The sequence below is a fragment of the Aedes albopictus genome, chromosome 3, assembly GCF_035046485.1.
Source record: "Aedes albopictus strain Foshan chromosome 3, AalbF5, whole genome shotgun sequence".
Lineage (NCBI taxonomy): Eukaryota > Metazoa > Arthropoda > Insecta > Diptera > Culicidae > Aedes > Aedes albopictus.
The window spans coordinates 420,941,010-420,954,975 of NC_085138.1; the positions used below are offsets into that span (position 1 = coordinate 420,941,010).

The 13,966-nt window shown below is 38.0% G+C and overlaps 1 protein-coding gene across 1 annotated transcript; it reads left to right on the forward strand.

The window, feature by feature from the left end:
• The first annotated feature begins 2,928 nt into the window (after window positions 1-2,928).
• On the forward strand, window positions 2,929-4,483 carry LOC109433512 (ornithine decarboxylase). Its single transcript, XM_029876366.2, has 2 exons — window positions 2,929-4,199; window positions 4,267-4,483. The coding sequence occupies exons 1-2, from the start codon at window positions 2,983-2,985 to the stop codon at window positions 4,346-4,348; spliced, it is 1,299 nt and encodes a 432-aa protein (XP_029732226.1). The 5' UTR covers window positions 2,929-2,982; the 3' UTR covers window positions 4,349-4,483.
• The last annotated feature ends 9,483 nt before the right edge of the window (window positions 4,484-13,966 follow it).

A 13,966-nucleotide genomic window follows, 5' to 3' on the forward strand; every position in this document is an offset into this window, starting at 1 on the left:
AATAGTTCTGCTTTGAAATAAAGACGTGCCCTAATGCCTGTGGAGTATACCTGTTTGATACTAGCATTACTAAATGAGTTTGAAGACTGCCAAGTGAAAGAACTGCAAGAAGTGTCAGAACTTTTGTACCCTGTTTATTTAAAAGCAGATATTAATACAAAAATGCAAGATATGATCAAACAATTGGCTTATTTCATTCAATCTGAAGAAATATATCATAAATGAGTCTTAGTATTGAACTGCATTCTTTTTTAACATAATTTATTTGAAAAGAACGTCTAAATTATGAAAGAAGTAGTTCATGCTAAAAATTTGAATACTTTCGGTGCAATTTCTCGAAATTTGAGCCATTCAATGTATGTTATTTTAGCCAGAATACTGTCTAGAGGGTATTGGGAGCTATAAGAAGATGTAATAGTAAACGCTGTGATTCATGCAAGTGAAACCATCATATTTTATCAAAACAATTTTTGATTTTTTGTTGTTTTGCGTTATTTTTTTCTGTTAATCCATCAAATCTCAATTTAGAAACATTTACAATATTATGACATATTTATATGGGATGCATGTAAAATTAATAAGGCAACCAGGGTTCCTGATTTCCACTTTTCATCTTCTTCCACATTCGAAGACAGTCAGCAGCGAACGGTTGTCGCTTTAGTTCGTGTGTATGCTTGTCAGCGACGACAGCAAACTCCGGCGAACGGTGAGAAGTCACACTTGGAAATTACTCATTCGTCCACATTCGCATCGCAAGCGAATGTGATTCGTGAGTGATGCGATTGATATTGTGCATACGAATTTTTGATGTTTTCGAATTATTTTCTTTGCTAATCTAGCATTTCAGCAACAATACAGTAAAAATGTATGCATTACATGCAGAAATTCTCTTCTACTTATGATAATAGCCGCTTCGATCGCTCACCAGCATTCTTCACCATTCGCCATTCATTCATTCGCTTGCGATCCAAACTGCGACGAATGGCAACGAATATTCATGTCAAGCAGCTGTCTCATTGCTTCCCACTGGTGATGGGGTTGCGTGTTTGATCACGACGACGTTTGCTACATCTTTCTCGATTCGCTTCAGATAAGAGGAGTGAATATGAATGGAGTGAGGCGAATATACCGATCCTTGATGGCAACACTTCCAAAAACGATCTAATTCATGATTTACAAGTCGATCTATAATGCACGTTACCATACAAAATGATTTTGTTGGATATTTTTCGAAATTTGTTAGTTTTTTATTATGGAATTCCAAAAATTGTACAATTTGGCTAAACGAATGTCTAGGAAAAAAATGACATTTGAAAAGTTTTTACCCTCGTTTTTGTTTCAGTGTATATGTAAGTGTGATGTTTTATAAAACAGTACTAGATATGATATCACCACGATAAAAAAAGTTTTATCATAAAATCTTTTGTATGAGTTTCCTGACATTATTTTGAAATTTTTTTGGCCTCGACTAAACGAATGTCTATCACTGTATGTGACTCAACCCTCCGGACCTTCTATCAAAAAGTCATTTTTGGAGTGAACATATAGCCTTTCCATACACTTAGTGTACGAGAAAGGCAAAACAAAGCAACAAAGTGAAGACAATTTCTAACGTCACGGAGAAGCTGTTTTCTTACATGTATGTTAACATAAAAATTAGGCAAGGGGCTTAATGGTAGGTTTATTCTTTTTATCATGATGGGATTTTGTCGGCCGAATTGCCTGAAACTTGGTCGTATTGTTCAGCTTAGTTGGGAAAGATTTGAGCAAATTATGAGTACAATAATTAAAAAAAACCATGTCGAATTTGGAATTGACTGAGTTATAGCGAAAAATTGCCCAAGATACTAGCAATCATCCAAGTGGTACCCTATATGATTACGGATTTGAAGTATCGCTTTCGTGCTTTCTTGGACCATTTTTAAATGTCATTTCGTTGAATTTTGATAGAATAGTTAATGATAAGAGCGTTCTTGCGAACTTGCCAAACTGTTTCTATTTGGTTAGGCATTACATTGCCTCGAGAATCAAGTAATTCACACTAGTAAAACAATGCAAGCCATAATTCCATAAAAAAAAATCCCCATCCATAGCTACATATGTACCGCCCTTTCACTAATTAACAATTCCTCATTGTACGCGTACTCGGACAGCTTAATCGTCGCGGTAGATTACAAGCATTTAACAAGTCAAACAACGTTCCAGAAGGTAATTGGCCTATCGCGCGCAGATGTGCTCAAACCGTTCGGTGGCGGTGCACATCCTTTTCATTGGATTTTTCTTATCGTGTGATGTTTCTGAGCCATACCTGAGTTCTAAAAGTTCTAAAGCAAATCAATGTGATTAGAAATAAACGATAATAGGTCTGAGCACGGAAAATCAAAAACGTTAAAACTTTTTTCCTCCTGTATTATAGCTTTGTCGGCCAAACCACGAGTTTTACGAGTCCTTAAAACAATCATAGTAAATAAGTAACAGAATATGAATTTTTAATCAGGGCACCAAAGCTTCAAATGAATCCTGCTATTCTATTTCTGATGACGCATGAACTTTAAATGAAACAAGAAAGAAAGCAAATTGAAATGCTTGATGACAATCCTCTTCTTGAATATAAAGTTTTAATTCATGCCGGCCTTTAAATTTTTATCATTCGATACAACCAGGTTCTTTGATGGGGTTCATATTATTATAGAAACTCCAAATGAAAAAATGTTCGGGGTGAGCTGTATTTTATAGATTTACGGAAATTTATTTGTTTGTTTAACTATTGAAACAACGATACTGAATTTACGATTCGAAAAAAAATGCGTTCTTTCTATTAAGCTACAAAAACTAGCATACTTTGTCGTTTGAAAACCTCTGCTCAAAAAGAACGCGCTCACTCATCACGACAAACCGCGACGACTTATCAACAAGAAAGTCGTAAACTTGTGCTACCGCCAATCTACCGGTTAGTGCTACAAAAGCGACCCCCCAAACGAGATGTGCTTCCTAAAAGAAGATCGCCGCGGTGAATTTACCCTGCTGCAGTCGCACGGCACGATTCGAGATGTGATAGACGGACTGCTGAAAACGCCAGCCCCCGAAGATCCTTTTCACGTGCTCGATCTGGATGACGTTGTGCAGAAGCATGTGAACTGGCTGCGGCAGATGCCGCGGGTCAAGCCGTTCTACGCCGTCAAGTGCAACGATGATCCGTATATTCTGGAGGCCCTCGCCTGCTTGGGAACTGGTTTCGATTGCGCGTCGAAGGCGGAGATCCGGAAAATTCTGGACCTGGGAGTCGAACCGGAGCGAATAATCTTCGCTCATCCGGTGAAATCCAAGGAGGCGCTGCAATTCGCCAAAGAGCAGCGGGTTACTAGGATGACCTTCGATAACGAATTGGAGCTGGAGAAGATTGCCCAGTTCTATCCGGAAGCCGAGCTGGTTCTGCGATTTCGGCACGATTCATCCAAGGTGTTGATTTCGCTTGGGAAGAAATTTGGATGCGATGCGGAAGAGGAAGGTTTGGTGTTGATTCAGAAAGCCAAGGAGCTAGGACTTAAGATTGTGGGTGTGAGTTTTCACGTTGGGTGTGGCAGTAACGATGCCGAATGCTACTACGAAGCGATTAGGTTAGCCAAGTTGCTGTTTGACTTTGGGACCAGTGCGGGATTTCAGTTCAAACTGGTGGACCTTGGTGGTGGATTCCCGGGTGATTCGGATAAGACGATCGACGGTTATGCAGAAGTAATTAATCGAGCTTTGGATCAATTTTTCCCAAGCCAGTGCGGAGTCGAAGTCATTGCTGAACCGGGACGGTATTATGCGGGATCTGCGGTGAGGTTGTTCACCACAATTCACGGGAAGAAATTCGTAAATGCTGAGGACGGCGAACGTCATGTTATGTATTACATCAACGATGGAGTATTTGGAACCCTTTTCGACTGGGTAAGTTTGAGGGCGGTTCACGACTTGGCTCGGGTAATCCCCGTGATTACTAGTGATAAACAGGGGAAACCACTGCTGAAAACCACTATTTGGGGACCAACCTGTGATTCTACGGATATCGTTTGTGAAGATGTGGAGTTCCCAGATCATGACATCGGCGAGTACATGCTGTTCGAGAACATCGGCGCCTATGGGATAACATTCGCTACCAACTTCAACGGCTTTCCAAGTCCCAGCATCCGGGTGTATGTGAAGGAGCAGACGTGGTAATTACGCATGAAATTGTTGTGTAATTTAGGTCACTCCCAATCTAATTCTCTCTGTTTTCCGTAGGGCAACCTTATCAAACTTGAAGTCAATTGAATGGACAAACAAGCCTCTGGAAGTATTAGAAACACATTTTCAACAAAAATAAAGGTCAACCAAGTTGTGATTGCAAAGCGTCTGTTTCTTGCTTTCACTACTATCTACAACAGTCTTCTGTTTCTGGCGAAACAGGTTTTTATGATGTGGCTGATCGATAGTGAATAATAAACTAAGTTGAAACTGCTGAAAATTTGCATATTTTTTAAGGCATTTACGTCACAGGTGGTTCCCCCAAAGATAATGAGTCCAAAAATTGACTTCAATAAATTCGTTATGTTATTGTGTGAACATTTGGTCCAATAACAAAGTGTTCTGCCATTCTACGCATAGTTGTCCCATGTTGAACAACTTGAAACTGAGAAAAACGCGATTAAAGTTTCAAAACGTTTTTTCCTTTCTTTCGACAAAGTGGCCAATTTAACCTTCTAATACCCGAATTTTTGATTTTGATCTACATAAATATAATTTTTCGTCATCTAAAATCGATTTAAACATGTTTTGGAAGACGATTCTTTCCAATTCTCGATTTCGTGAATTTCAGATTTTGATTTTTCTAATTTTTATTTTTGAACATCCCCACACTTTAATATTTTTCCTGGAAGCCAATTTGGGGAACGGAATTTTTGAGATGAAAACATTTTGAGATTTTATGATTATTTTTGAAATATTATTATTTTACATTTTTTTCACCGAAAATTTTATTTTCCGTGTAACTTTAAGAAAAATAATTTTGGAGTGTATTCGATTCCCTTAAACTATTAAACAAGGATAGAATGGTTTGGGAAAAATTTAAAATATGTTAATTGTAGCGATTCAATACAAAATAAACCATGACTTCTAAAAGGTGACTAAAACATCATTTTTTCAATGATTTTTTAAAAATGTAAATACGTTTTAAAATACACCAAAAACTATTTTGAGAAATACAAAACAGTCCTAAATATCAGCATAAAATATAAAAAATTTGATTTTCCCCGAAACAAAAATTGTAAAAATGCTCAAACTATACCCCGTCTAAAGGCGGGATTGGGTATTAGAGGGTTAATTTGAGTTTTCATAGCATTGTGAGAAATCGCTTATATTTATTTTCATGCCTGAGGTATTTAGAATCAAACATATACACTCCCGTGCAAAAGTTTGGGGTCACCCCCTCAAAAACATGGAAATGTTTTTCGGTCATATCTCAGTCATCTTTCATTTAATCCACCTGTTCATAGACTTTTTCGAAAGATAATGAGTTAGATTTGATTCGTAGGTATTTTTCACAAATTTCATATGAAATTTTTAGCATGAAAAGTTTACCTAAACTTACATGTTTTTCCTAAATCTGTACGAAAAATTGTTTTCCGTGTAATTCAAAATTGGGTCGACCAAATTTCAAAATTAAAGTTGCATTAGAACCCTATTTCAATCCTCTTTGAGAACCATTCATTAGATTTTAGCGGAAATATTCATAACATAATTTAAATGATCGAGTTAGGTTTACAAGTCACCGTGCAAAAGTTTGGGGTCACCCCTCAGTATGCTGCATCGTGCAAAAGTTTGGGGTCACCTTCCAAATGAAGTCTGAGTCGGATTTTTATTCAAATCTTCATTGTTTTTGGTGCAACTCCAATTCCTTCTTTGATATTTGAATGGCAAGACACAAAAATGGTTATGAAATGTTCATAAACTAAGTTCTAGATTAAGTTAAGGTAGACAATGGGGTATAAAATCAATACTAAATCAGCTAAGTTCGTGATTTAAAGTGCGAAAGAGGATTGAAGTGAGATAAAAATGACTAATTCGTGAACTCTACTCTATATAACTGTAAGTGTTAAAACCACAAATATACCATTACCCCAAAATCCATAACAACGAATGTCATTTCTCGGAATGTATTATTACATTCAAGATTTTGGGTTTTGGTGCAAAGCAAAAGGGATAGTTTTTTTGATATGGCATATTTATTAAAATAAAATATGTAACATTCCTGAAACTTATGGATTTTGGGGTAATGGTATGATTGTGGCTATAACACTTACAGTTATACAGGGTAGAGTTCATGAATTAGTCATTTTTATCTCACTTTCATCCTCTTTCGCACTTTATATAACGAACTTAGCTGATTTAGTATTGATTTTATATACAAATTTCTACCTTAAATTAGTCTAGAACTTAGTTTATGAACATTTCATAACCATTTTTGTGTCTTGCCATTCAAACATCAAAGAAGGAATTGGAGTTGCACCAAAAACAATGAAGATTTGAATAAAAATCCGACTCAGACTTCATTTGGAAGGTGACCCCAAACTTTTGCACGATGCAGCATACTGAGGGGTGACTTATAAACCTAACTCGCTCATTTAAATTATATTATGAATTTTTCCGCTAAAATCTAATGAATGGCTCTCAAAGAGGTTTGAAATAGGGTTCTAATGCAACTTTAATTTTGAAATTTGGTCGATCCAATTTTGAATTACACGGAAAACAATTTTTCGTACAGATTTAGGAAAAACATGTAAGTTTAGGTAAACTTTTCATGCTAAAAATTTCATATGAAATTTGTGAAAAATACCTACGAATCAAATCTAACCCTTTATCTTTCGAAAAAGTCTAAGAACGAGTGAATTAAATGAAAGATGGCTGAGATATGGCCGAAAAACATTTCCATGTTTTCGAGGGGGTGACCCCAAACTTTTGCACGGGAGTGTACATATATATTTTTTACTTTTTTGTTCTAGATTTTTCAATAACAAAAAAATGCTACCTTCTCTTATAACATTATAAGACTTTCATGCTTAAAGCTCAAATGTTTTGAAGCAAAACGGAGCCGAAAGACAACATAAGAGTGATTACACACTTCAACACATTCTCCATAATCGGATAAGTAGAGTTGGTGGATGAGTAAGAAGGTTGGTGAATTGGTATGTGGGTGAGTGTGAGCTGCCCCAAGATTGAGTGAGTTCTAATGAGTAAGTCAGTTGCAGACTGAGAAAGTTTGTTATAGAGCTTTGTGCAAAGAGCTGTTCCGTGAATTTGAGTATGTTAGTTAGAGGATATGTGAATTAGTGCAGTAAATGATTTAGTGAGTCAGGGAGTGGGGTAGTGAGTAAGTGAGTTGGTGAATTAATAAGTATGTAAGATCTGGTTCGTGGGACTCAGTGCATTAGTGAGGTAGTATGTGGGTTATTCAGTGAGTTAATGAGTGAGTGTGTAAATGAGGGAGTTAATGAATGGGTGAGTGAATGTGTAAGATGAATAATAGGCCTGTCCAGCTTTTCAAAAATGTTCTCTGATTCTCAAGTCCACCCCCATATTTTGATCGGCATCCTAAAAGAAGTAACTGGTCAAAATTTCAGCCAAATCCGTTGAAATTAAGAGGTGCATCAAATCAATTTAGTGTTTTTCGACTATTTTTGAATTTTAAAAAATCATAACTACTCTAAAGCATGTCAAAACTTAATTCTTTCGGCAGAAATTGAAAGCTATACTTGTCTGCTATAATTTCTCCGAACAACGTGTGCCAATAAAATTGAAGGAAACATGTGTAATTATCACATTTGTAATCAGAAAAACCTTAAAAAGTTGATTTTTTGATAGATTTCGTTCTGGAACACCCTAATATACTTAATAAGTTGGATTTTTCAAAACGGCATCATATTCTCCAATGTTTTTTGGTTATTTGCTTCTTTGACACCAATGTTGTAGGAGTTGAGCAAAAATTACTAAAATTCGTGAAAGTCAAATGTGGCCTAAAAACTAGCTTTTTGGAGGCAATCACGTTGTGGCGCGAAATTGTACTGAACGTAGTAGCTTTGCTTCCTAGTAGTTTACCTTGGCTACCCCCTACCACGGGTGATAGCAAACAAGCGCGATGACAGGTGTTGGTTATCATATCAGTGCTGACGCGATGCCACTTTTTGCGCGCCAAAGCGTGATTGCACCCGAAAAGCTAGTTTTTAGGCCACATTTGACTTTCACGAATTTTAGTAATTTTTGCTCAACTCCTACAGCATTGGTGCCAAAGAAGCAAATAACCAAAAAACATTGGAGAATTTGATGCCGTTTTGAAAAATCCAACTTATTACGTATGTTAGGGTATTCCAGAACAAAATCTATCAAAAAATCAACTTTTTAAGGTTTTTCTGATTTCAAATGTGATAATTACACATGTTTCCTTCAATTTTATTGGCACACGTTGTTCGGAGAAGTTGTAGCAAACAAGTATAGCTTTCAATTTCTGCCAAAAGAATTAAGTTTTGACATGTTTTAGTGTAGTTATGATTTTTTGAAGTTCAAAAATAGTCGAAAAACACAAAATTGACTTGATGCACCTCTTAATTTTAATGGATTTGGCTGAAATTTTGACCAGTTGCTTCTTTTAGGATGTCAATCAAAATATGGGGGTGGACTTGAGAATCAGAGAACATTTTTGAAAAGCTGGACAGGCCTAATGAATAATGAGGGAGTTAATGAGAAAGTGAGTGGTAAAGTGGTAAAGATTGGTAAAATATTGAGTTCATGACTTAATTAATGAGTGAGTTGGTAAAGGAGTGAATTAATGTGTTAGTGAGTGAGTGAGAGAAAATAAGTAAGCTAGTAAATTTTTGAGTAAGTGATTTAATGGATGAGTTTGTGAGATAGTGAGTTTGAGAGTTGGTGAGTAAGAAAGTTGATAAGTTTTTTTTCTCTGTTCGGAACATAAACCACTGCGACCAAAATTTGATCTATTGTGGTATATCCCGTGTCCTTTGTATAGTGCATGTCGTATTACTTTATCGCTATTGAGAAGTTATAAAGTATTCGGTTTTGTTACAGTAGTCATTTTCAACTTAATCGCAAGGAAGGATTCTGATTGATTCCGCTTTGAACACGGTCTTTTTTCAGTCAAAATCGGATCCCCCAACGATAAAGTCAAGAAATGATACCGATATTGACCATGCATCGGAACTCTAGTCCTTGCTGTTTCAAACTAGTGAACACCGAATAAAAGATTAGGAATACTAATCCATTTGTCCTTGTTTCAAGATCTATCTCGGCAACACCTAAAACCGAGACCTATCACTTTCAACAAGGTGTGAAATGTAATAAGGACCAACGTGTTTTCCTTTGATTACTAAGTTATGCTGTTCCACTAGTTGGAAGCAGTTAGGACTAGGGTTCGGTTTGGTAGATTTTTTACCGCAACGCAACCCAAAAAGGTGATCTACCCACGCTACGGACTCCGTTAAAGATCGAGCATATTTTAAACCTCCTCAACCATTCATCCCTCAGCACGGGTCGCCTGACACCTTGGATTGGGGTTACCTGTTTGGTGGACTTTGACCCCCGGAACAGGTGGCCCGTAGTGCTATTCTAAGCCGGCAGCTACACGGGCAAAGTTGATAAGTTAGTGGGTTGTTGAATTAAAATGCTGGTGAGAGAATTAGTGAGTGATGTAGTGAATTAATAAGTATATGACATATTGAGTTAGTGAATCCTTGCTGTCAAAATAAGACATGTAAGGATTCACATATGTTAGGATCTGTCCATAAACTACGTAGACTCGTATGGGAGGAGGGGGTGTCTAGCCAAAGTCTACGGTCCATACCAATTTCAAAAATTTTGTATGAACAGAAGTCTACGAGGTGGAATGCGGGGGGGGGGGGGGGGGGTTCTGAAAATGCCAAAAATGAGTACGTAGTTTATGGACAGCGCCTTATGGAGTGAGAAGGGAGAAGTGAGGAGTGAGCAGTGAAGAGTGAGAATCGAATTGTGAAGAATAAGCCGTTTAGTAGTGAGGAGTGAGAACTGAGAAATGAAGCGTGATGAGTGGAGCGTGAGTAATTAGAAGTGAGAAGTAAGTAGTGTAGAATGAATAATGAACAGTTTACTTTTCACTGTTCACTGAGTGAGAAATAATCAGTGAGAACTGAGTAGTTAGAAGCGAGCAGTGCGGAATAATCAGTGAGCAGTGAGAGATTCCAACTCTTTGTCGCTCTAATGAAAAACCTCGTAAGGAACTGTCAGAATGTGCGTGAAAAAAATGCAAAAATATTTCCCACTCGTTTTTTCTCATGTAAACCTTCACGCACATTCGATAACTTCGTAGTCGCGAATACGCTTAGAGAGTGCCACTTGTCTTACATAGAAAAAGACAAAAGATGGCATTCTTGAGAAATGTGCAGTGAAAAGTGAGAAAGAGTAGAGATAATTGATGAGAGAGCAGAGAAGAGTGAGTAGTGAAGAGTGAGGAGAGATCAAAAATTCATGAGCAATAAAAAGTGAAGAGTGAGAGATGAGTAGTGAGTGAGAAGTAAGCAGAAGTAAGTAATAGTTTAATAGTTTATTTTCAAAATTACGGGATCCTATTACAGTACAGTATCATTAAGGACAAAAGTAATGAAAAGAGGAGTGTGAATGTGAATGAATGAAGAGTGTGATTCAGTCAGGAGAAATGAAGTAATTAAGTAGCTGAGATTTCTCTAAGATTTCCTTTTTTTTTATTTCCTTCTGCGATTTATTCGTAAATTCCCTTCTGTGATTATTCCACATGTTTATTTTCAAATTCTTCCTAGAGGTTCAACAGAGATATTTTTGGAAGTTTTACAAGAAATTTGAAATTCTTAAGGATTTCATGTTGGGTTTCATCTAAGTGATCCTCTTGTAATTCTTCTGGGGTAGCCTTCAAAAGTTGCTACGGGACATCTTTCAAAAGTTTTGTTAACTTTAACATCATTCAGTAATTGCTTCTAAGATTCCCCCAAAAGTTTCACCTTTTCTCTGGGCTTATCTTACAGTTTTTCTGTGATTGCATGAGCAGTTCTTCCTGAAATTCTTCCAGAAAATTCACCTGACATTCGTCTCGAAATTTCCCCTGGAGTTTCTTTTTGGTTCCAGCAAGAGTTCTTTTTGAAAATTCTTCTGCTGGAATTCTTCCAGAGTCGTCTTTGGAGTTTTTCCAGGGTTGAGTCTTCGATAAAACATGACCGCAGTCCGCGATTTGTTCTAGCTGTGTAGATCATTTTTTGAATCATCCAGGCGTTTCTTCCTGGGAATCCTCCAGTAGTTTTCAATGGAAACCCTTCAGGAGATTTTCTGGAAATTCTTTATGTGTTCCTTCTGGAGATCTCTAGGAGTTTATTCTAGGATCCCTATAGGAGTTTCTTCTGGGAAGCATACTGGAGCTCCTGCCGGACATCATTCCGTTAATCTCCAGGATTTTCAAAAGAGGCCCGTGAATCAAAATTTAGTTCTTTGCCAATGAAGGAATTCTAGAAAGGATCCCTGTTTAAACTTCTGGAGAAATTTCCCACAGGAACTTCTGAAGGGCATCCTGGAGAAATCCCTTGAAGAAATTAATTGAAGAATCTTGTGTAATCTATAGAATAAGTTTCTGTTGAAGTTCCACAGAAATGCCTGAAAGAATTATCAGATGGCATTCGTGGAATAATCTTCAAGTGAAGTTCCTGGATGAATCTCTTAACGGAATCCCTGACTGAGATGAAGAGCTGCAACCGCAAACTGAATGTTATTGTGACAAATTGTTGACTCAATTTTGTCATAATTTGTTGAAAAACTAAGTAAATGAAATAAAATTAATGATAGAACAAGCTTAAATGCTAGCAGCCGATAAACAATGTATAACTATGCCAATTCCAACCGAAATCTTAAACTTTGATGAGTAATTTGAATAAACTCAGTTTAATGGAATCTTGTTCTGTGAACTACATATTCTAAACTACGTTTTCCTTTTGATTCAAAACAGCATTACAACCCCAAACAATCCTTATTCCTCAACTGAAACTGTGCAACAAATGAATCGCAGATCTCAACAAGCCATCACTCACGTTCCCGCAAGGTGGCGCCAAAACAATGAATCACTGTCCGGAAAGTTTACCTCGCAAAATGTTCAACCAACAAGTTGTTCTTTTTTTCTCTCCCTCTAGTCAAGTCAGCCAGCAACGCATAGTCGAAAACAGTCCATCCCGTGGAGAAAAGCAAACACCTCACTTTTCATTGGGATGTTTTTGTTCTAGTTGTTCCAGGTTGTTCCCTTTTGGTTTTGGCTTCATTAGGAAGAAAAACCATCTCGTCTCGCAAAGAAGCATGGTGATAGAACAGAACCATGAACCGTCCACGTCGTCGTCGTTGTATGCAGCTTTGACTCACTGCGGGGTGTGAAATAGAATTTAAAACAATTTTCATCCTTCAACTGTCGACCGAACCATATTTCTTCTCTCGATGCAACCTGGACGTCAAATGTAGGATGTTTTGAGTTGCTCCATAAACGTAATAATGAATTAAAAACTGTTTTTTTTTCTGCAACACAATTCTCGTCAGTGATGGCAAATTCATGGTAGCATAGTTGAATGCTCAAACGCGACATATCTGGCAACACTTCCGGGATGCACCAATTTTGCACGTGGATGAGCAACTGAATGAATAGTTTACCTGCAGAAAATTTCGCTATTTTCTTCGGCTCTTTGACGGCGTTGTATGCTCTGACCGGAGAACCAACTGGAGAGGATAAAACGCGCGCGCGGGCATAATTTATATGGCTATAAGTGACATTCTAAAGCGTTTCCCGACTGTGAATGAAAACTTTTCATCGCTTTTGCTGGAAGAAACGCGAAACTGCGATGAAATTACTTACCAATTAGCTCTTTCCCTGCAGCTCTTAACGCCTTGTGAGCGTTCTCGTACATCTCCACTGGCAACCTTTACAGGCGGTAATTTAGAGTTGTCAGAAGTTAGTTGGAAGAATGAGACAAAAGTTATTACGCAGAAATGAGAGGAATGGTAAATTTGTTCAGCAATATTTGGGCAATTCGGAACGATAGATCCCATAAATTATCAAAACGGTCGGAAATCAACCAATGATAATTACAACAAAAATAGGTAGGTAGACCACATTTCTTCGAAAACACCATAAATCCAACACAGACAGACAGACAGACAGACAGACAGACAGACAGACAGACAGACAGACAGACAGACAGACAGACAGACAGACAGACAGACAGACAGACAGACAGACAGACAGACAGACAGACAGACAGACAGACAGACAGACAGACAGACAGACAGACAGACAGACAGACAGACAGACAGACAGACAGACAGACAGACAGACAGACAGACAGACAGACAGACAGACAGACAGACAGACAGACAGACAGACAGACAGACAGACAGACAGACAGACAGACAGACAGACAGACAGACAGACAGACAGACAGACAGACAGACAGACAGACAGACAGACAGACAGACAGACAGACAGACAGACAGACAGACAGACAGACAGACAGACAGACAGACAGACAGACAGACAGACAGACAGACAGACAGACAGACAGACAGACAGACAGACAGACAGACAGACAGACAGACAGACAGACAGACAGACAGACAGACAGACAGACAGACAGACAGACAGACAGACAGACAGACAGACAGACAGACAGACAGACAGACAGACAGACAGACAGACAGACAGACAGACAGACAGACAGACAGACAGACAGACAGACAGACAGACAGACAGACAGACAGACAGACAGACAGACAGACAGACAGACAGACAGACAGACAGACAGACAGACAGACAGACAGACAGACAGACAGACAGACAGACAGACAGACAGACAGACAGACAGACAGACAGACAGACAGACAGACAGACAGACAGACAGACAGACAG

Bases quoted from the DNA above. Each gene is read 5' to 3' on its own strand.
- LOC109433512 (XM_029876366.2), top strand. From the start codon at position 2,983: ATGTGCTTCCTAAAAGAAGATCGCCGCGGTGAATTTACCCTGCTGCAG. The intron at 4,200-4,266 runs GTAATTACGCAT...TGTTTTCCGTAG, and splicing joins TATGTGAAGGAGCAGACGTG to GGCAACCTTATCAAACTTGA.